This window comes from Vipera berus (assembly GCF_964194415.1).
Source record: "Vipera berus genome assembly, chromosome: 5".
Taxonomy (NCBI): Eukaryota; Metazoa; Chordata; class Lepidosauria; order Squamata; family Viperidae; genus Vipera; species Vipera berus.
Window position 1 is genome coordinate 30111303 of NC_138207.1, and position 23227 is coordinate 30134529.

The 23227-nt window shown below is 37.3% G+C and overlaps 1 protein-coding gene across 1 annotated transcript in view; it reads left to right on the top strand.

The window, feature by feature from the left end:
- The window catches only part of SLC9A9 (solute carrier family 9 member A9), a gene marked incomplete at its 3' end in the record, with an annotated part of 226386 nt that overhangs the window by 97232 nt on the left and 105927 nt on the right, over window positions 1-23227 (top strand). Inside the window, exon 9 of the mRNA XM_081328638.1 lies at window positions 7353-7441. Coding sequence (XP_081184764.1) covers window positions 7353-7441 — 89 coding nt within the window. The remainder of the gene's footprint in view (window positions 1-7352; window positions 7442-23227) is intronic.

Here is a 23227-nt window from a genome sequence, read left to right on the forward strand (position 1 = left end):
GTGACTGTTATGAAAAAAGCTTGTTGAGTTTATGTAATTGTATCAAGAATGTGAATGAAGATTGATTTAAGAGATAGGGGGAAATTGAGAATCTTATGAATAAATTTAGTGAGTTCCTCAAAAGAAAAATGTAAGAAATTTCAAGAAAAAAGGCAGTGTGTGAAGCAGTGTAGGAATTTCATGGGAGCCAGAATGGTTTGCAAGATTAGAAAGTTATGGTGGTATTCATATAAATTAGTTTCAGTTAAGTTTCCTTTTATTTTTCTTAAAACCCTGCTTTTGAATTTTGGGGTGGAGATCTATGTAAATAATAATAATAATAATAATAATAATAATAATAATAATAATAATAATAATAATAATAATAATAATAATAATGACGACGACGATGATGATGATGATGATGATGTTGATGATGTTGATGATGATGATGATGTTGGAAGGGACCTTGGAGGTCATCTAATCCAACCCCTTGCTCAGGCAGGAAACCCTACCATTTCAGACAAATGGTTGTCCAGTTTCTTCTTAAAAACTTCCATGGCTCAGGAATTCTGGGAGTTGAAGTCCATGAATCATAAAAGAGCCAAGGTTGCCTACCCCTGAACTAGACATACCCAATTCCAGCAACCATTCCTTATATGTTTTAGCCTCCAGTCCCTTAATCATCTTTGTTGCTCTTCTCTATACTCTTTCTAGGTCTCAATATCTTTTTTTACATTGTGGTGACCAAAACTGGATGCAGTATTCCAGTTGTGGCCTTACCAAGGCATTGTAAAGTGGTATTAACACTTCATGTGATCTTGATTCTATCCCTCTGTTAATGCAGCCTAGCACTGTGTTGGCTTTTTGGCAGCTGCAGCATACAGCTGGCTCACGTTTAAATGATTGTCCAGTAGGACTCCCAGATTCCTCTCACAGTTACTACTATTGAGCAAGGTATCACCTATACTATACCTGTGCATTTGTTTTTTTCTTGCCTAAATGTAGAACCTTACCTTTTTCACCATTGAATTTCATTTTGTTAGATAGCGCCCAATGTTCAAGTCTGTCAAGATCCTTCTGTATCTTAATACTAACTTCTGGAATGTTGGCTATTCCTGCTTGGTGTCATCTGCAAATTTGATGAGTTCCCCATCTATCCCCTCATCCAAATTATTTATGAAGATGTTGAAGAGCACTGGGCCCAGAACAGAGCTCTGGGGCACCCCACTACACACATCCCTCCATGTAGATGCAGTTCCATTGAGGACCACATGCTGATTACGGCCTGTCAGCCTGCTATGAATCCATCTGGTGGTGATGCTGTCTAACCCACAACAACTCACACACATGTGTGTGTGTGTGCGTGTACATACACACACACATTAATTTATTCTCATTCACAGAAAGCAATAAAACATTGCTTTCTAGAAGAGTCTAGAGTCTAGAAGAGGAAAAGTATTACAATTAATGGAAAATCTCTTTACATTTATGGAATAAATTATATGAATTGGATTAGTGGAATATTTGTAATTCATATGAAATAAATAGTGAAAAAATATGAAACCAATTTCTAATAAAAACATAAAAGTAATAAATATGGGATACAAATTTAATAAATAAATCTTATATAATTATAAAAATTAGTCTTACCCCTGGACTACAATACTTTCATCTATTTCTGTTTTTTAGAAATGTTTTGTTGTGGAGACTCACGCCAGCTCTTCAGAGAAGGAAAGTTTAATGCGCAGCTTCAGAGAGTAACAAAATGAGTACAAGGGTCTGAACCCCAAAAGGCTTGTGACCATATTTATACCCCTCATTTCCTGGCTGTACATTGTTCCTTATTTGGTTATATTCTACGCAATGCAAAACCATGGTTGAAAAACAGGATATAGTTACACAATGGTTGCAGAGGAGTACATGCATTTGGAAATACAGGATATGGTTATCTGGCTCAGCATCTGTCTGAAGGACAGGAATATCTTATGCACATTCAGCACACTTTCAAGTGTCCAGCTTGTTTTTCTCATTTTGCAGACACCCTAGTATTTTCCCACTTTAGTTTGAAGATTTTTATTCAAAATCTATCATTAAAATAAAATTTGGCTTTCTTGTAGTGAAACTAGAGAAGCTTTCTATGTTGATTTTGTTGCTGGACATACGGCTAATCTAAGCATAAATTTCCATTTTTAAATCTTAAGATATAGGGTAAAATCATGTAGGCGGCTCAGTGGGTTAGGACGCTAAGCTTGTTGATCAGAAGGTCGGCAGTTTGGCGGGTCGAATCCCGAGTGCCGCGTAGCAGAGTGAGCACCTGTTACTCGTCCCAGCTTCTGCCAACCTAGCAGTTCGAAAGCACGTAAAAATGCAAGTAGAAAAATAGGGACCACTGCGGTGGGAAGGTAACAGCGTTCCGTGCGCCTTTGGTGTCTAGTCATGCCGGCCACATGACCACGGAGATGTCCTCGAACAAGCGCTGGCTCTTCGGCTTTGAAACGGAGATGAGCACCGGCCCCTAGAGTTGGACATGACTACCACACATGTGCAGGGGAACCTTTATCTTTACCTTATATAATTGGGAGATGTCATGTTTTCACATTTAAGTGACATACTGAAGTTTCTTCTTTTATATGATTTAGAAACTTTTTCCTGTTCATTTATATATATGGAATAACAGTAATTATAGTGTTATAGTGCTCACCGATGGGTTTTACATTTATATAGCAGATGTAAAAAAATTTAGAAGCCAAAGTGTAAATATTCTAGATCTAATTAGAATTTTTTTAAAAAATATCTTACAGAACCTTGCAACCTGTTATTAAATTCATTGGAAAAGAAATTGCTCAAATTATTACAATTATTTTTTCCAGTTCGTGCAATAAAATTTAATATTAGATGTTTGTGAATATAGGAGATACTGTAAATGCATAAACTAGTTTTATGAAACGGCTTCCAAATGGATTCTTCAGGAATCTTTAATGATTATCATCTTTCATATGCTATATATTTTACACTTGTACTATCCCACTTAATTTCTTGATAAGCGCTATTGGAAGAGAATTGGATACTCCTTGACTTATAGTATACTTCAGGATTAATAGGTATATTAGATCTTGTGGAGGAAAGCTTATGCCTATGATATATGACCAAACAGAATTATGATTCTCCTGCTCTGCTCTTTATGGAACTGGGAAAAATCATTTATCATTTTTGAAATCCATTCCAGTAGTAGTTCTTTTTATTCACGTTTTAAGGAAGCTCTCAGCTCCACTCTACTACCTATATTTTTATTTTATTTTATTTCTGCATGAATTCACAGTATTCTGAATGTATAATTCAATCTCCTCTATAGAATCCATTACAAAATAGAAAGCTCATAGTTCATACACATGAGGTTGATTAAAGGGAGTGATAATACCTAACCAAAATAAACATGTAAAATTTATCTTCATTTTTTATTTTATTTATTTATTTTATTTTATTTTAATTCCATTTATATCCCGCCCTTCTCCGAAGACTCAGGGTGGCTTACAAAGTTCAAATGTTGGTGCTCAAATGTCAAGGTAAAGTGTTATGTCCCTATATGACTGTCTGAAATGTTTCAGTCAGTCACTTTTCTGATGTTTTTCTGGAGTTCTCTGATGAAAATCTGCAAGTACTGTCAAGCTTGCCAGTTTTCACTGGCACAGTTCAATTGACACACGCCTGAAAGCAACACTCTGACATCCAGTTGTGTGAGACGTTCTAATTAAAACACTTCAGAGAGAAATCTTGCTACCGTGGATTTGGTGTGATGCATACTTGCCCAGGTTATTTCCGGAGGACTTTTCTTACTCAAAAGAATCAGTTAAAAATTCCAGAGCAAAGTAATTTTTATATAAATAAGTAGTTCTGTCAAACATTTTCAATACATTTCTCAGTTATAAAATTTAAGATTTAGTTGAACCTATATCATTTTCTTTCTCACAATCATTTGTGGACCTCAGAACAAATTATTTTTTATTTTATTCTTTGATGAGGAAAATCAATATGGTACAGCTAAAAATACCAATAATCATTCCAAATGATTGAAACCCATGATTATTCAACAGATTTTTCATATTATATATTTAGTTCATTATTAGTTCTTCCATGGTGGCAATCAATACAGCATATACAATCCTTTCAGAAGTAATGGAGTTAAAAATAACTTCATTGCTTCATCATAAGTAGCTTTAAGTGGATTAGACCTGAAAATCAACATCTTGGTCAAATTGAGAAAGCTCTAGAGTAGGCAATCAATGTGGATCAATACATTTAGCAGTTCTAAGATTCAAAAACAGACAAACATCATTCCTAAATTCTAAAACCTAGACCAGACAAGGAAAAGTGGAAAAGTAAAACAAACATCAAACTCAGATTTTAAATTACCTTAAATCAAATAATATAATTATAATCATCATGTAGTTTATAATATTTTAATTTACTGCAACAGAGATCAGAACCAGAGCTTTAAAGAAATAAATATGATGCTATGTGGTCAGCTTAGCAATTTTATCTAGAACTGGTTAAATTAGCATTATGTGCTAATTCTAAAATACATGCACATGTACATTGAAGCTTTGCTCACCCACCGCTTGTGCAATCTAGGTCCTAGTGTGGGCCAGTACTAGTGTGCAGCTACGTATATTCTTGGAGAACTATGTTAAAGAAGCAGCTGTGGAAGCTGTTTTTTGTAGGTGAGACTAGGCAATTAAGTTGATAGATGATTTGTTGATTGGCCTGAGGGTCGACTAGGACACGCCATAATATCTATGGTAGACAGAGGAAAAATATGGTTAAAATTTAGGGGAGACTACCTGTGGGAAGGCAGTTCTGATATCTTCAGGTGATTCTCCTTCTGGTCTCCAGAATTCAATCTGAAACCAGCTCACTGAATCCTCAGTGATCCCAACCTCCAACTAATGATGATAAATGATTTTATCCTTGATGAGGCATTGACCTGGCATGTTTTACCAAGATTTGGGGATGTGGTCTTCCCTTGGAGGTTCAGGTGTGACAGCAACCTTGAGACTGGGCTGGAGGGTTAGGGGCTGGATGTCACCAGAAAGTATTAATGGCTTCCAGAGGGTCTACTCCACATATAACTTAAAGAGAAACTCTTTGTTGAAGTTGGGCTGTAGGCATGCATCAGTTGGGTTTGTTATATGTTGTATGTAGCCAGGAGCCTGGATTTCAGAGACAGTATGAGATTTTTGTCAAGAGTTTAGTGGGTAGTTTGACAAGGCCTTAGTCACTACCTGGAGTGGGTGGGGATTTCTTTTTGGTGGTGCCTGGAATTGTATTCATATTGCACAAAATCTGACATGATTTAAGCAAGTCCTAAGGACCTGGTTCTTCTCCCCTAAGCTGATATGTTGCCTTGTTGAATGTTTTGAACAATGATTTTGTACAATCATGGTTTTGGCCATCTTGCAGAGGAGGGAATATTATTGGTTGCTTTTATAATAAGGGTTGGTTGTGTTGGGTAGCTATAAATTTAATAAAACTTAAAATTTCATTTTATTTGAATGATTCATTCAAAAGAAAAACAAAACTGCCAACTTTTCAACTGTTGATATATTAATAGAAATTTCCTAGCAGCAGATTAGGAAATATATTGCCTCATTTACATTATGACTCAGAGATGTCATTGTAGCAGTATATTTGTAGGTTATCCTGCTGGTTCCTTTCTCCTTGGTCACATGTCATCTTTTGCAGGAGCAAACCCACCCTTCAAATATATAACGCATAATAAAACATATTTTATAATAATATCTATCATCTTTAAAATTTGCACTTAAAAAGGGATTACAGATGATAATTTCACCATCTGAAAATAGATTCTCCAAAACAATAAATCTTTTAATTTTCAGGCTGGACAGGGCTACTTTCTATGTAATCATCAACTTAATAAGAGTATTATTTCTGCAGCCACAATTTTATTTCTCCAAGTTGCACCAATCAATTCAGCATTTCAGCATTTCTTTAAAACTGAAGCTTTAAATTTTTTTTGTTGAAAATGAACATGCAGCTTAGTAAGCAAAGATGAAGGAATTATTTTTAGTTCCACATAGTGGAGGCTCCTCAAACTTTTAATGAGGAGAACCAATGACTATTTTTTCTTTTAACAATTGCTATGTAAGCAACAACATTTTGAAATAAAGCCTGAATAATGTCAGAAAAAAATTGGATATTTTCACTAATAAAACTTGTCAAGAATATAATGCAGTTGCGAATCCATTGTAATGCATTTTTTATCTGTAAAAGCAAATTGTAGCTATTTGCACATTTTAACTGTGTCTGTTGTGCAAATCCAGTTCCAGATTGCAATCTTACTCATATTTACTTGAGAGTAGATCCCAGTGAAGTCAAGTGGCTTATTTCTGGATAGACAATAACTAATTGGTGTGTAAAATAGAAATTAATGTGATATTATTTTTACACAATCATTTTGTCATGCAATCTAGAATATATCTAGATACATACCTGATATGTTGCTTTTATTCTGGAATTACTGACTCAATTAGCACTGAAATTTTACAAGACAGCAGCCCTTCTCTTTGTGTTAATAATGTCACAGGTAGAAATATAAGGAGCCCCAATTTAGCAAATGATGTATTATGTTGTTAGGAGACAGCCTGATAAGAAAGGTCTACTAGGTTTCCTGTGCACACTGCAATAGACTGACCAAATTGAGAATATACCAGACCGGGATATTATCATATTAAATATCAGTGTTGTATTTGGATGATTTCATAGCAATTCTGAGCAGTTAGACCAAGGATGAACAATTAGTTTTCCTAAAGGGCCACATGAGAAATGGGGACTGTTGCGGATGGCTGAGCCAATAGGCTGAACTTACATTTACTCAGTTGTGTGCATGGTGTACACTTATTTATGTTTGATTTCTAATTTCTGATTGACCTCACATGGGCCAAACAGGAACAGCCAAAAGGTCAGATATGGCCTGGGGGCCAAAACATGCCCAAATCTGAGTTATACAAACAACAAAGCTGCATAGATCTATAGTAAGCAGGTCACATTACAGCAAGATGCAAGAGCTTTCTGACCTCAAATTATTTTGATCAAAGCTAAATTTATATTTATATTTTATTAGATTTATATACCGCCCTTTCCTGAAGGACTCAGGGCGGTTAAATACTAGTTCATGGAAGCAAATTATTATAACACCTTCTTATGGCTTTTTTATAGGCAGTTAATGTTGTTCAATTATTTTTCAAGCAGGCAAATCCCTCCCTTCCCCCTCCCCCCAATCCTCCCCTTTTCCTTTCAGATACACTCTAGGAAGAATTGAAAACAGTTTAATGTGTGTGTTCCTTTTTTTTCAGGTATAGTGGCAGTTCTTTTTTGTGGAGTCACCCAGGCCCATTATACATACAACAATCTGTCAGCAGACTCCAAAATGAGAACTAAACAGGTAAAGTATGTAATCTCCCCATCTTTCTGAACCCTTGCTTGCTTTGTATCTTCTGAAACAGTAATTGGGTATCTCACAAAGCTGACAATATAGCCTAGATAGATTTCATTGTACCAAAACAAAAAACAAAAATAACCAAAGCTTGTATCTTCATTAAGAGAGAAGTATATCAACAACTGATCTTTGCTGGCAAATGCAATGGCAATTCTTCTGCTAAGCAAAATTTAAGAAAGGTCTTTTTTTCTTTTGAGGCCAGAAGCATCAATGTTATCGTAAATATGAAATACGCAGAGCTCGTGATAGTTTTCAGTGCCTTTTATCAAGTCAGCCTGGGCCTCTACTGGATATATGCTTTGCTCAAGGGCTTATAGCTTGATGGAGTTTCTATCTTGTCTTTTGCTTGGAATCACTGACACACCTCTCCCTGTCATCTCACAAATGGGGATGAAATTTCCTTTAGGTGAAGCATGCTTTTCAAAACTGAGAACCATAATTCATGGAACATAGCTCTTTGGTTCTGTAGATTCTAGCGTAGTAATGAAGTTGAACTGCTTTGTTGTAAGAAATAGATAAATCAGTTAGATAATTTTAGACCATGTTTAATGATGTGGTAACATCCAATTTGATGATGAGGTGCGTTATGTTACTTTTTGTTTTAGATACCTCTGAAACAACTTAGACCAACTAAGTCTACTAACATAGACCCAGGTGAATATTGCAGGTGTCAGATTTCAAATAAGGAAAAGTACAGGCCAAGGAGTTCTGTAGGGAATGTAGCATCTGGAGTGAATGAATTGTCTGAGTGATCTCCAGGTCCTCGAGCAGGGGTGTCAAACTGCCGGCCCACGGGCCAGATGCATCACCAGGAAACCACACCCACCCCATTGCCAGCAATGGGGGAAAAGCTCTGATACGTTGCACGACATCAAATGATGTTGCAAGTTTGACATGTCTGTCTTAGAGAAAGAAAACACTTGAAGATATATGCTGTTGGGGCAGAAACTTCAAAATAGAAATTCCTATAATCACTGAAAATAATGGGTCACCTTACTCTCAACATCTAAGCACTCTGTCTGTAACCCTCAAGTAAATAACATGCTTTCCTTAGTTCTGTTGTTCAACCTCCTTATCTTGTTATGCTTTAGTGCCTTTAATATTAGCTTTGATATGTCATATCACTTCTAGTTATTGCTTTCATAATCTTTTACTACTTCTATAATCAAAAACTATACTTGTTCAGCTTTCTTTACTTTGGATTTGGATGCAAATGTTCATCTTAATTGCCCATGAAATCTTGAAATGAAAACAACTTCATAGATAATTTGTCATGTGCTTATAGCTGATTTTAGACTGTAATCCTAATATGACTACATAATAATCCTAAACCTCTGCTTCAAAGCTGTATCTTGACAGCAGCACAACAAATATTTCTGCAGCTACTCAGATACCATCATCACATTCAGAAGCCCACATTTGACATGAAAGTAGGAAAAATAGATAAAAGTTATCCAGATGTTTCATCAAAACAACCATCTAGGCTGATTAACTAGAGCACTATAACCAGTAGATTCCTATTACTTTTCCAGAACCCGCTTTATTTGTTCTTTCTATGTACAGTTAGTATATAATCTCTTTTAATCATGATATTCTAAAAACAGAATTGGAGGCTGATATTGTTTGGTTCAGACAGACGAATGACTCAGTGAGGTTTAACAGCAACAGGTTTATTCAATACACATATGTCAACTGACAACTGTCAAATAACTCTGGCTTTTATACTAGAGCTGTTTAAACTGTATCCAATCACAAGCCCGGGTTTTCCCGCCTTTACAACATTAACCAATAATTGCACCAGAATCTCCCGCTTCAAAGGAACCTTCTTTGCAACAAGCTACTTACAAATTTGCAACAAGCTACTGACATAACACCCCTTCCCCCCCAGTTGATGTTATTTGTTGACGTAATCTCTCAAGTATTTGGGTGGCCTTAAGTAATCAAACCAATAGATACCCTAGCTAGATGGGTATCTATTGGTTTGATTACTTAAGTCATTGTTAACTGACTGTCTGATTGGCTGGCTTATATTTATGGGTCTGGAATTTTGAATTACAGGCTCTGCAGATTCCCTACTAACAGATTGTGATTGCAGTTGTGTTTGTTGTTGTTGCTCAGGTACTGCTGGCCTGTTCATAGGGGACAGCTCCAAGTCAATTTGACAATGTTGTGGGTTAGCTGTAGTCACACTGGTTTGAATTTCCGCTTCACCGCTAACTGGCAAGTTGTTTTGATTAAGCCAAGATGCAGTATCACCCCCGTGTACGTTTTGACCCCCATCGACTGGCATACGTCCGGCAACTCTCTTCCTTAATTGATCAATATGTCTTTTACTTATTCTATTCCCTTCCCCCTCAATGGTGTAAGACAACGGCCCCATTATGTCAGTGACTACCCCAGGAACCCATTTGTCCCCCTGTCCATAGTTTCTGGCCCAGACTAAGTCTCCAATTTTGAAGGACCTGTTTGGGATGTCAGGTTCAGCACTTGAGGGTAGTTTGTCAGGATGTAACCTGTCCAGTTTGGTGGTTAGCCGTTTGCCCCACCTCATTTCCGCAGGGCTTTTCCCGGTAGCCGTGCAAGGGGTTGTGTGTTGGGTCAGCAAAAAGTCTGCAAGTCTTTGGTGCCAGTCGCCACGGATGATTCGCTTCAAGGCGTCTTTGGTGGTTCTCACGTTGCGTTCAGCCAAGCCATTGGTGGACGGGTGGAAGGGTGCTGATGTTGCATGTCTAATCGAGTTGGCCCTGAGGAAATCCTGAAATTCAACAGAGGTGAATTGGGGCCCATTATCCGATACAATCACATCAGGTAACCCGTGAGTGGCAAAGAGCCCCCTTAGAACCTGTATTGTTCTACTAGATGTCATTGAATTAACAGGCACTACCTCCAGCCACCGAGAGAAGCTGTCCACCACAACTAGGAAGGTTAAGCCTTGAAATGGCCCTGCAAAATCAATGTGAATCCTAGACCAAGGATTCCTAGCCAATTCCCACTTATGTGTGTGTGTGTGTGGCAGCTCTGGTCTAGATCGCTGACACAAATAACATCCTGAAACGCATTCTTCAATATCTTTATCAAGCCCTGGCCACCACAAATGACTTCTAGCTAATGCCTTCATTCGCACAATTCCAGGGTGACCCTCATGTAATTCCGTTAAGACTGTAGATCTGTGAAGTTCAGGAATAACAACACGGTTGCCCCACAATATACATCCCAAATGGGATGATAGTTCATTCTTCCTCCTAAAATATGGGATGTACTTGGCATCAGGGTTAGTACTAGGCCAACCACCAAGAACCCAGGTCATAATCCTTTTGAGAATATGGTCTTTTTTAGTAGCCTCAGCTATTTCTTTAGCAGTTAAGGGGCATTCAGGAATTTCCTGTAATGACATAATTTGTCCTACTGGGGCAGGGTCCTCCTCTGTGATGGTTAAAGGCAGCCTACTAAGGGCATCTGCATGGCCCATTTCCTTACCAGGTCTATGTTGCAGTGAGAATGAATATGCTGAGAGGAAAATTGACCACCTCAGCATTCTGGGAGACATTATTTGGGGTGTCTGTTTATCTGTGGTAAACAGTCCCAATAATGGTTTGTGATCAGTGAATATGGTAAAGTTCCTACCATAAAGGTAGTCATGGAACTTTTTTACTCCTGCCACGATTGCTAATGCTTCCCTATCAATCTGTGCATAATTCCGTTCAGCTTTGGTAAGCGTCCTGGAATAGTATGCAATTGGCTTTTGAATGCCCTGACTATCCATGTGACTGATAACAGCCCCCACACCATAAGGTGAAGCATCACAAGCTAAATAAATTGGTTTATTCTCAATAAAATGAGTAACTGTGGATTGGCTTGAAAGAATATCTTTTAATGTTTGAAAACTGACTCTATATTTATCTTGCCACTGCCATGGGGTTTTTCTATCTAATAGTCTATGTAGTGGTTCCGCGATGGCAGCTTTATGTGGCAAGAATGTATGATAAAAATTGACTAATCCTAAAAAGGCTTGTAATTCCGCCTTGTTTTTTGGTTCTGGTGCCAATTTGATTGCCTTAATTTTATCAGGTGTAGGGTGAATTCCATTTTTATCTATCCTAAATCCTAAAAATTCTGTGGATTTAACTCCAATACAGCACTTTTCCTTTTTTAATTTAAGTCCAGCCCCCCTAAATCTTCCCAGTACCTGTTCCAGACGCTCAGCTAATATTTCTTCATTTCTTCCAGCTATTAGAACATCATCAAAGTAAGGGCATACACCAGGTATGCCCTTTAAGGTCCTCTCCATCACCTCCTGAAAGATGCCTGGAGCTGCTGCAATACCAAATTGCAGTCTGTGGACTCGGAACGCCCCCTTGTGGGTAACAATAGTTTGAGCTTCAGCAGCCTCCCTGGAAACAGTAAGTTGCAAATACGCCTGCGCCAAGTCTAACTTGGCAAATATGGCGCCGTCCTGTATCGTGGCGAGGACCTGCTTCACCGTCGGGACCGGGTAAGCATGTTTTTTCATTCCGAGGTTCAGGGTGGCCTTGTAGTCAGCGCAGATCCTCACATCCCCATTAGGTTTAAGGGGTGTGACGATCGGCGTCTCCCACAAACCACCCTCGACCGGTTCTAGAACGCCTTGGCCTACAAGCTTATCGAGCTCGGCCTCGATTTTTTGCTTAAGGGCGAAAGGCACCCGTCGGGCCTTAAGCCTGATGGGTTTAACCGATGGGTCTAAATTAAAATTAATTGGGGGTCCTTTATATTTACCCAAAGACCCATCAAATACGTCTGCGAATTCATCGCAGACAGATTTGAGGGTCTTATTATTAATAACGGTGTTTATTCCTCCGACCCAAATTCCCAGGGCAGGGAACCAGTTAAGGCCTATTAAACTAGTTCTATGGCCTTCTGTAACAATTAAGTCTAGTATTCCATTAAACCCCTTATATTTAACTCTAAGGGTAACTTTTCCCTTAATTTTTATTGGGGTTTTTTGGAAGTCTGCCAATTGAATTTTGGTTGAACTAAGTGGAATTTTGCGACCACTTTTAAGTTCAATCTTTTTAAGGGTCTCACTTAAAATTATGGACACTGAGGCCCCAGAATCAATTTCCATTTTGCAAGGAATTCCTTGCAACTGGACTACGATTTTTAATTTTGATCCCAAAATGTGGTTTATTTTTCTCTTCCCTATGTGATTAACTCGCGCCACCTCCCCGCGTTTGGGGTATTGTGCCCAAGGTCTAGGGGTCTCCTTGCCACTATCGTGAGGGGTTACCTTACCTTCGGGCCAAACGTCGATTTCGTGTAGACGATTGTCGCGTGCACGACCCCTGCAAATGGCTTGAATGTGGCCGGTCTTTCCGCACAATCTGCATCTGGCAGAGCGGAATCTGCATGTTGCTCGGGCATGATTTCCCCCGCAGCTTCCACATCGGTTGTCGCTGTCGCGCTGTCTAGCTGGAACTTCTCTCGGTTGTCGTTGCGGTGTTGTTGGTTGTCGTTGTGGTGTTGTTGTTTGGAATCGGCGACTCGGTTCTGGTCCTTCACTGCGGAATGGTTTTGCCGCCATTTTTCCAAACCGCCTGGTGACTTCGGCTATGTCGGCTTCCCATTGTGGGTCCACCTCCCCGCAGTCCAAAGGGCTTTCTTGGTTTATTTCGGCAGAAGCAGCCATGCTATTGCGGGGGGGGTCACGATACCCAGTGGATTCATAAGTCAAAAGTTCATCAAGGACTTCTTGCAAGTCGCCGGTGGGCTTAGCGATAATTCTATTTTGTAACTGCTCGTCTCGTAGCCCGAGCACCACTCTGTCCCGGATTCTTATTTCTAAGTTATCATATTTACAACGTACCGCTGCTTCTCTGACTCGCCCGGTCTCTGATTTCGTTTTTCAAAGATGCGCCGCCAAAAGAGTTCTGATCTTCTTGGTGTAAAATGTACCTTTAATTTGGCCAGTAAGTCGGCGTACGAAACGCTTGATACTGGCAATGGTTGACAAAGTCCCACGGCAACCCGGTACACAGGTGTGCCACAGATAGTCAGTAAGGCAGCCGCCTTTTTCCGGTCGTCGGTTATGCCGTTCACTAGCAAAAATCCTTCGAACTGTCCCACATATTCTTCCCAGTCCTCTGGGAAGTTTGGATCGAATTCTTTTAAAGAACCAATTTGCGCCATTCGGAGGTTTGAGGATTCCACCGCGGCCGCTTGCGGTTGACTGTGAATTTTTAAATTTGCCGCTTTACGCGCAGCTGCTTGTCGCCGATCCTTCACTAGTCCGCCGTCTATCCCACCTTCGTCGCCAGTTGTTTGGTTCAGACAGACGAATGACTCAGTGAGGTTTAACAGCAACAGGTTTATTCAATACACATATGTCAACTGACAACTGTCAAATAACTCTGGCTTTTATACTAGAGCTGTTTAAACTGTATCCAATCACAAGCCCGGGTTTTCCCGCCTTTACAACATTAACCAATAATTGCACCAGAATCTCCCGCTTCAAAGGAACCTTCTTTGCAACAAGCTACTTACAAATTTGCAACAAGCTACTGACATAACAGATATGATGCTTTTTTCTGTGATAAAATACACAATCAGGACATTTATAGTCAAATTACTTATTTAAAGATATCTAATTGAAATTGTATGAAAAAGACCATGGAAAAGTTTTAGCATCTATCTGTAAAGTGCACTAGCTTGAATGTGATAATTTCTTTGAGACCTTGAAATTCACATCAAAATAATACTAACATTCCACATCCAAGTACAAATTTTGGAAGGACTATTCTAATGACAATAACCATTTGTAGAAACTATATGATGAAAGCTATCCTGCTGAGATAAATTTGTTGAATGAAATTAAATGTAGATTTGTAATATTTTTAGTATCTGTACTACATTGTTCATTTACATGAGAATAAGCCCTACTTATTCTAGTGAATAAGTAGTGAATATATAGGTTTGATATTACTGTAATACCTCCATGCCTCATCTCCCTAGCACTGCATCAACCTGACTTTGCCTTCAGTCAATCATTGAAAATAAAATAATTACATAAATTGATAGAATGTGAATAGTAGTGTTATTTAAAATATTGTTGACCTGGACAGCTAGTCCTTATCAATCTCAATTTGGTATTTTAAATAACTGATTTATCAACTTTTATTGAAATGAGCATACCAATATGCTCATGGATATGCTCATGGACACTTGTGATGCTGGACTTCAGAAAGAATCTATATCTCCAATTTTGTAACATGACATTTGTCAGTAGAAAAGGAAAGGAAAGGATATTCCAAGCAAATTTCAGTGAATGGTTTCAGAGTTATTATCAGCATATGACTTAAACCTTACAGCAAGAATGAAGAACCTCTATCCATAGGCCTAATCTAGCCTGTAGAGTTGCTCCATCTGACCCACAAATGGCTTTATCCTCCTTCTTGAAATCCATGCACTAAAAACGTGATCAATATAGAGGTAGAGGAGTAGCTATTCTGAGAAATCTGCAGCTGAAACTACAACTACCAGCTGTTAACATCAATATGGACACATCTGAAGAATCTTTAATTCCGCAACCTTAGTATATTACAAAGGGCAGCTCCTTTCTTGTTCAGATCAATGAGTCTAAGATGGAAGACTTTGTGTAACCAAGATGATAAACTAACATTACTAACATCCTTGTCAAGATGGCTGGACTCCTTGAATATTTCTGCTTTTACCAGAGCTATATGGTAAATTTCCAAAGTCCCTACTTCACAATCATCAATAAAGTTGAAGGTTTGGTGTGGATTCAGAATTTAATAGCTAGCATTAGTTGCACTACAGCTACTTCTTAGCAATAAGTATTTGGAAGACTATCCAAACAGCTATCCTTTTATATCTGGCATTCTATGGAATTGTATGACATTTAGCTAGACAAACAAGTGGTTGTGTCTAAGACTGACAAAACACCTGATTCTTTTTAATAAAACCTTTCTGGATATGGTCCACTACACTGCAATGTCAGGATTTATTCGTACTTATTGTTCCACTGACTTTTGACTTTCAGCAAAGTAGAAAACATTCTTGGTCTAGAAAGACTAAAGTGAAGGTTAGCAAGACTGTTTTGTTTTTTGTTTTTTTGCAAATAAAATATAGTTTATTATCTTCGTGAATAAGCTATTAATTTTTGGATTTTAAACTAATTGATAACCTCTTCAAATAACTAGTATAATTTAAGGTCCTGTCAGTAACGTGTGATGTATTAGGATGTGAAACAGACAATGTTTATTAAGTAGAACATAGCTACTCAACCACTGTGTACATGTTAGATGCTATAGTTTTTGCTGTAATGAAATAAGGGAAATTTGGGTTGTGAATATTATTTGGGATGTTAAATAATAACATCCCAATATTATTTGGGATGTTATTTGAATAATATAATTAAAATTAAAATTAAAAAATATATAAATATATAAATAAATATATAAATTTTAATATAATTAAAATTAAAATTAGGTAAACTTTAATAACAGGACATAGTTATATTTCAATGAAATTGAATTGACAAATTTTTCAACTGACCATGCTATATCTAGAAATTTATTAGTTTAAACTGGTTGTATGAAATGTTAAGGGAAATTGAGAAGGATGTTTTGATAATGTAACCTGAATTATGTACTGAAAACTGTGTTACTTAATCTCTGATTACCCAGTCATCATGATGCTTTCTAAATATGTAGATTTTAACTGAAAAACCAATAAAACTTGTTTAAAAAAATAACTAGTATAATTTCCTACATGCATCAGAAGTAAACTATTACTATTTACAAATATTCACAGTACATTTTCAGGAAGGAAATGAAGTAGCATCATAATAGCAGCCTTTTTTAAAAAAAACAAATGAATAATACTGAGTTTAAGAAGACAAAAAAATTAACTTTCTACCAAAATTCATAGTCATTTCTCAATATTTATTTTCAATAAATGTAGAACCAATAACATCCAGATATGTATCCCTTTGACTTATGTGACCACTATTTTTTTCCAACTCCCCAAGACATTAATATACTGATTAATCTTTTCTTTATTTATTAAATATTGAAACATACGTCAAAACATATTGTCCAAAAAATGTCATGCCATAGATTGGTGATGGCTCCCTTCTGTGGAGTGGCTTAGTCTGAGATATACTGTCCTTCTCAAGGTTACTCAAGGCTATAGGCTTGGCTCTCTAGGAAAGTTTTCCAGAATGTGGGCAGTATTCTTATGAATATACCCTATTAGTTTGGTGTTTTATAAGCCACTCAGAACCAATGGCTTACAACTGAGCAGCCTTTGGAATTGAGCATCATAAAAGCTTGAGCATCATAAAAACCTCAATCAATAAAAATAATTGAATCAAATATTATTATAATTCAAGAGAAGAAGCGAGAGAGAGGGTTAAGAGGCTCTAAGCTACCTTAGGTGTCTTTTTAACAAAACAAATAGTCTAGTAAGTGAGGATTCCCAAATTCATTACATTGTTTCTTTAAAAAAGTGTCTTTTAATCTAATAGAATAACACAATAATAGAATAATAGAATTCTTTTTTATTTGCTTCTTCCAGAAAAGAGTTTTTCTTTTATCTGTGTTCTTAATTATGATGTCAATCAGGGTCATTTTGGAATTGGAAAACTTAGACATTAGATGAATTAATAAATAATGCCAACTAGGACAGAGGTCCCCAACCTTTTGGGTACCAGGGACCGGTTCCATGGAGAAACATTTTTCCACCAACCAGAGAGTGTGGTTTTGTGTGCTGCCACGGATGGGGCTTTGCTTGCTGGTGCAGACCGGTTGCGGGCATGCTGCGGATCAGTACTGGTCCATGGACTAGGGGTTGGGGACCTCTGAACTAGGAGAATCATTATACTGTGTGTAGTATTTCCTTCTGAATCCTATAAAATTTCATACCACAGCTCTGGGAATTGCTTAGATTCTTTTCTTTCTCATATCCAGTAGTGTTAAAGAAAAGATTCAGAAGAACAAAAGCTTCCAGCAAATCCCTACCTTATTATCTCATTTTTTTCCTAATAAAAAGGTTTGTTGAAGTGTAAAAATACAAATATAAAACCTTAATACAAATGAAGAAAAATACAGAAAAAGGAAGAAAAAGCAAAAAAGGGATGAAGGAAAATATGTAAAAGGAAAAAAAACAAATGACTTTCCTCTTCATCAAGAAAAGTCAATTTCAGAAACTTATAATCCTTTCTAATATTTCAGTCTAAAATCTCTTCATTCCATGTCATCCTTTATCTATGAACAAATAATAAAACTTTATTATTCAGTCTTAATCAGCAAAGTAATAAGAGAGAATATATACAACATATCTTCCCTCTTGTAATCCAATCAGGAGGTGGCATTTTACATAAGAACATAAGCAATGCACTGATGGATTGGCATTATGGTCCATCTAGTCCAGCAATCTGGACTGTACAACCAATTGCACAAGGAAGCCTAATGGTTTCCCCTTCAGAGACAATGACATTGCCATCAAGGCTAAGTGTCCTTGATCTCTGTGATTTCCAGGAATTGGTCAAAACCATGTTTGAAGCATTACTGGTAGCTAGCACCACATCATAGTAAGGCTCCATCTTTAAAAAAATAAAACACTTTTCTTTAGATAAGACATCTGCCTTGCAAAGCATGTAGTATTATATTGATGTACTCCATCTTTGTGTTACAAATGCTACTGCTCTATAGATGTTCCTGATGCAACTTTATCTAGTATATAATAAGGACACAGCAAATCTGCAGACAGGCAACACATAGCATTAAAAAAGCAAGCATCTCAGTTGAACGTCGCTCATAGGAGGCAGAGGATATCCTCCTAATCTGAATTGCTAATAGCCTTTTTATGTCAGACCAAAATTTCTCTTGAAGGTCTTTGATTTATGGAAACTATAAACATACCAGATGGTAAGAGGTGTAATAATAATAACAACAACAACAACAGCAATAACAATAATAATAACAATAATAATAAAGTTGGAAGGGACATTGGAGGTCATCTAGTCCAACCCCCTACTCAGGGAGGAAACCCTATACCATTTCAGACAAATGGCTGTCCAGTCTCTTCTTAAAAACTTCCAGTGTTGGAGCATTCACAGCTTCCAGAGGCAGGTTGCTCCACTGGTTAATTGTTCTAACTGTCAGAAAATTTCTCCTTAGTTCTAGGTTGCTTCTCTCTTTGGTTAGTTTCCATCCGTTGCTTCTTGTCTTGCCATCAAGTGCTTTGGAGAATAGCTTGACTCCCTCTTCTTTGTGGCAGCCCCTAAGATATTGGAACACTGCTATCATGTCACCCCTCATCCTTCTCTTCATTAAACTAGGCACACCCAATTCCAGCAACTGTTCTTTATATGTTTTAGCCTCCACTCTCCTAATCTTCTTTGTTGCTCTTCTCTGTACCCTTTCTAGAGTCTCAACCTCTTTTTTACATCGTGGTGACCAAAACTGCATGCAGTATTACAAGTGTGGCCTTACCAAGGCATTGTAAAGTGGTATTAATACTTCACGTAATCTTGATTCCATCCCTCTGTTGATGCAGCCTAGCACTGTGTTGGCTTTTTGGGCAGCTGCAGCACACTGCTGGCTCATATTTAAGTGATTATCCAGTAGGACTCCCAGATTCCTCTCACAGTTACTACTATTGAGCAAGGTACCACCTATACTATACCTGTGTATTTGGTTTTTCTTTCCATTATATAGAGCAGTTTACCTGGAGCCTGTCCCAAAGGTGCTTTTTCATGAGGCAAGTGGACTTTCTTTTTTCTGTTTGAAGACATTTCACTTCTCATCCAAGAAGCTTCTTCAGCTTTGACTGGATGGTGGGGAATGGAAGGATTTATATTCTTGTAGATATTTGCATTCTTTTAGCGAGTTGTTGATGCCACCTGGAGGCTTATCTGTTTTGTCAGGATCAGCTGATTAGTGGAAATGGGTGTGGAGCCTTCTTGGAACTGTTGAAAGGACTGTGTTGTAGACTGAAGATAGAAGATGTCATATCCTTCCCTCTCTGTTGAAAGAAGTTCATAAACGCATGGCACAACATATTCTTTCCAAATAATATTATTATATGCTGAATATGGAATATGTCTTTAGGTTTCATTTAAAAATATTGATTTCACCAAAATTTTAGTATTGCTTATGTATAAAAATATGCACATCTGGAAGATTAAGTAAACAAATGATTGTAAAAGGATATATATAAAATTACCGAACAAGTAGTCTTGTTAGCCCTGCAGTCATGATGGTTCAGTCGAAATTTTCACCAGGTTTTATGGCACAGCAGATGTAACACACACACACATTCCTTCCTCCCCAAATTGGCAGAGCTTTAATTTCATCATCACAGTTGCCATATTGACTTTCTTGATGAAACCCTGCAAATATCCCTGCTAATATGTGGAGGTGCCATTTTTCACTATATTGTCATGTTTTCAGCAGCCTGCAGCCTTTCTGGTTTCTTAGGCCTTTCAGGACTAAGATGATATTAGTGTTCTGATATGGTAATTTAGATTATACTATCAGAAAAGGAATGTTAAATTATGATATACTAGCAACAGGTGATAGCAGTGTTTTTAAAATTAAGCAAATAAACTTATTATCCTGAACTCAAAAGCTATGGCATAGAATAGATTATGATATGTTAGGCTAAAAGTTTTTCTTTCAGTAAATGGAAGATAGATAAATAAATTGTATTCTATCTCCTCAGAAATAGAATTGATTGCCAGAGGTTAGGACTATAATAGTAAGAAGCAATGTTATATTTATAAGGTGCTTTGAGAGAGAATGAGATTGATTTTTTTCTCTTTGAACCATGAACAGTAACCAGCTCCATTAATCCAAATATAGGTGCAAAATTAAAAAAAAGATAAACCATTTTTACCTCTTAGTCTTAGTGATTTTGAATGAAAACATGACTTCTTTCTGATGAACACAGACATAGCAATGAATCCTTAAAGAATTTACAGTTCCATCTGTCAGTTCAGTGGCATAACAATAGAGAATGTGGCTTCAAAGTATGCCGTTCCTTTTGTTGAAATCCAAAAATCTGTGCTCCCTTGTCTCAAATAATTGTGTATCAGATGTGTGTGTGTGTGTGTGTGTGTGTGTGTGAATTATGTCAGGTTTGAAAGATTTGAAATTCATTTCTCCTAGCCCAGATTCTGTTTTCTTGGGTCAGAAGGATTGAGTACACCTTTCTTCACAAACTATAAGGAAGAACACCACAACTAATAACTTCTAAAGTTTTGTGTGAGCACTCTCAGGCCATGGCCGTGTTAGAGAATTCACATAACAAGTTTGTCACATGCAAAATGGCTACAAAGAAATTTAGTGAAGGAAGCTGATGCCTCTATCAACGTTTGTTTCCACTATCATATTATTCATATTGTTAGGAAGATTACCAAATGAGCAAGTGAATTTAGTGATCACCACAAAAAAAATCATAAAATCAGATCTCGTCACTTCAGCAACCTCAAAAACCTATGACCATAACTCCAGACTCAATTACAATTACAATCATAAGTCAAGAACTATTTGCATATAAACAATGAACAAACCCTACACTTACTTGCACCGGTGATGTTACGTAGTTCACTAATGAAACATCTGTAAGCAAACAACCAAGTTCAAAGAGCACCAAGGACTCTACAGATGCAGTCCCATCATCTCCCAAACATACAACTTGTGCCTAGGATAGTTAAGGTTGGTCTACAAAAACAATTTGGGCTGAGAAAAAATAACATTTTCACATGGAAAAGAAGAATCTCTTGGAAAGGAAAGAGGAGACTGAAATGCGCTATGGAAAGGGAAAGATGGGAGATGTGGCTAGATTGGGAATCGACAGAGAACATGGCTGGCAAACCAAGTGGCGTTTAGACGGCGTTAGCTGTTGAAAATCTATGAATTTAGAATGGATGAAAGATCATTGAAGAGGGTTCCTGACTGAAGACAACAACAAAGCTTCAAGGTTTCAGTGTACCCTGCATAGAATTCATGAAGGAGAGAGAGGATCTCAAGATCAATACTCTGCTAACTTTATCTGAATCCCTTGATTAATTCTAAAGAGGACTGAATGTAGCTAACCTGCTGACTTCAAAAAAAGAATCTTTTGGCAGACAAAGAAATAGCTAAATATTGAATAGAAGAGCGGTGAGCATCATAAAGTGTCATCTGCTTTTAGTACATTCTTTATTTTGGCAGTTAAGCTAGGAAAAGGAAGGGGGAAACGGACTTCTGGGTGTTTTTTTATTTGCTTTAGCGGCATGCCATTTGCAGAACTATATAACTGTAAAAGTAAACCTTCCAGAAAGAAACCTTTTTATTTTGCAATGCTATAAAGAAAGAAAGAAAAATGAATTGGTCTGTAAGATAGTTATGGTGCACTGGGTTCTTATCTGCTTTTCACTTTAGATTGATGGAATAGTCATAATTTTTTAAGAGTGACCTGTTTTAAGTTGATTCAAAAGTTTATATCCTCCCCCCCACACCCCCAGTCTTCCCTTTTCAAGCCTAAATATGTATTTGGCTCATAGTCTCAAGTTTCAAAAAATATAGTGTGAAGTCAATATCTCCTTATTGCTGGAACCATAAGTATTCAATTGGAGTTGCTGAGGACATGTTTTAATACCTATATAGTCATTCCAAAGGACGATGCCATATTTGACCAGAAATAGCACATTAATAATTTTCCATTCTGATCAACTTGAAGAAAGTGAACTATGTTGTCAGCTTTCTATCTGGAGATAATTGTTTAATATATAGCATAAAATAACTCTCAGATCAATATGGAGGATTTCCCCATTGCTTCTACTGGCTCTGAAGTTCATGAGTGCTTCTCTGCTAAATGAATGCATTGGTGACTAACTTCCTTGAATTTAACCACTGCTAAATCAAAGTGGGCAAGACAAATTTATCTAAGAATTAGGATAGTTTTCAGTGTTTATCCTTTGACCATAGTTTTAAAAGCACAGAGGCTGGGTTCATACATCATACTATGTCATGAGATGGTTTGTTTGATTTTTGCTTTGTCATTGTGAACCCAAATGTTGTGTTTTATAAAGCATAGTTTATAGTATAGCAGTATATGTGACTCATGCCACCATACTGTATTCAACAAACCATGACGTAAAATCATGAGTTAATATTAAGTGTAAACTTATTGCTTTCAGCGTGTGGGACAAATATGCAAAGAGCTGGCAATTCCTAGTGTCATCCAGAAAACTCATGACATTAAGTCCAAATTGTCTACTTTTCCATAATAAAAGCCCGTAATCTCCCCTCCCCTCCCCACCTATCTCCAAAGTGTGGTTGGGTTTCTGAACATGTGTCAAGATGTAGTTTTTCCAACTGGTATTATAAAACACACACACACACACATACACACACTCCTTCTTTAAGGGTAGATACAGTAGTCTGTTTCAGATTGATAGCTGCTTTTATTGGGAGAGGGTGAATACATAGATATGTGACATGTGCAGCAGGCAAGGTTATGGTGCAAAGAGAATAAAAGTGAGAAATAATATATAGAGAGAGGATGCAATTTTCCAAGTACTCTGTATGTTCTAAAAATTATTATAATAGTTTAAACTTTTCTTGAAATTTAATATTGCTGCCATGTTAACATAATAGCTTCATTATATACCATGTTGGGCAAATAGCTTCCAGGTGCATTAAGGGTGGGCACAGATGTTTGGTTTGTAGTCAGAACAAAACATTT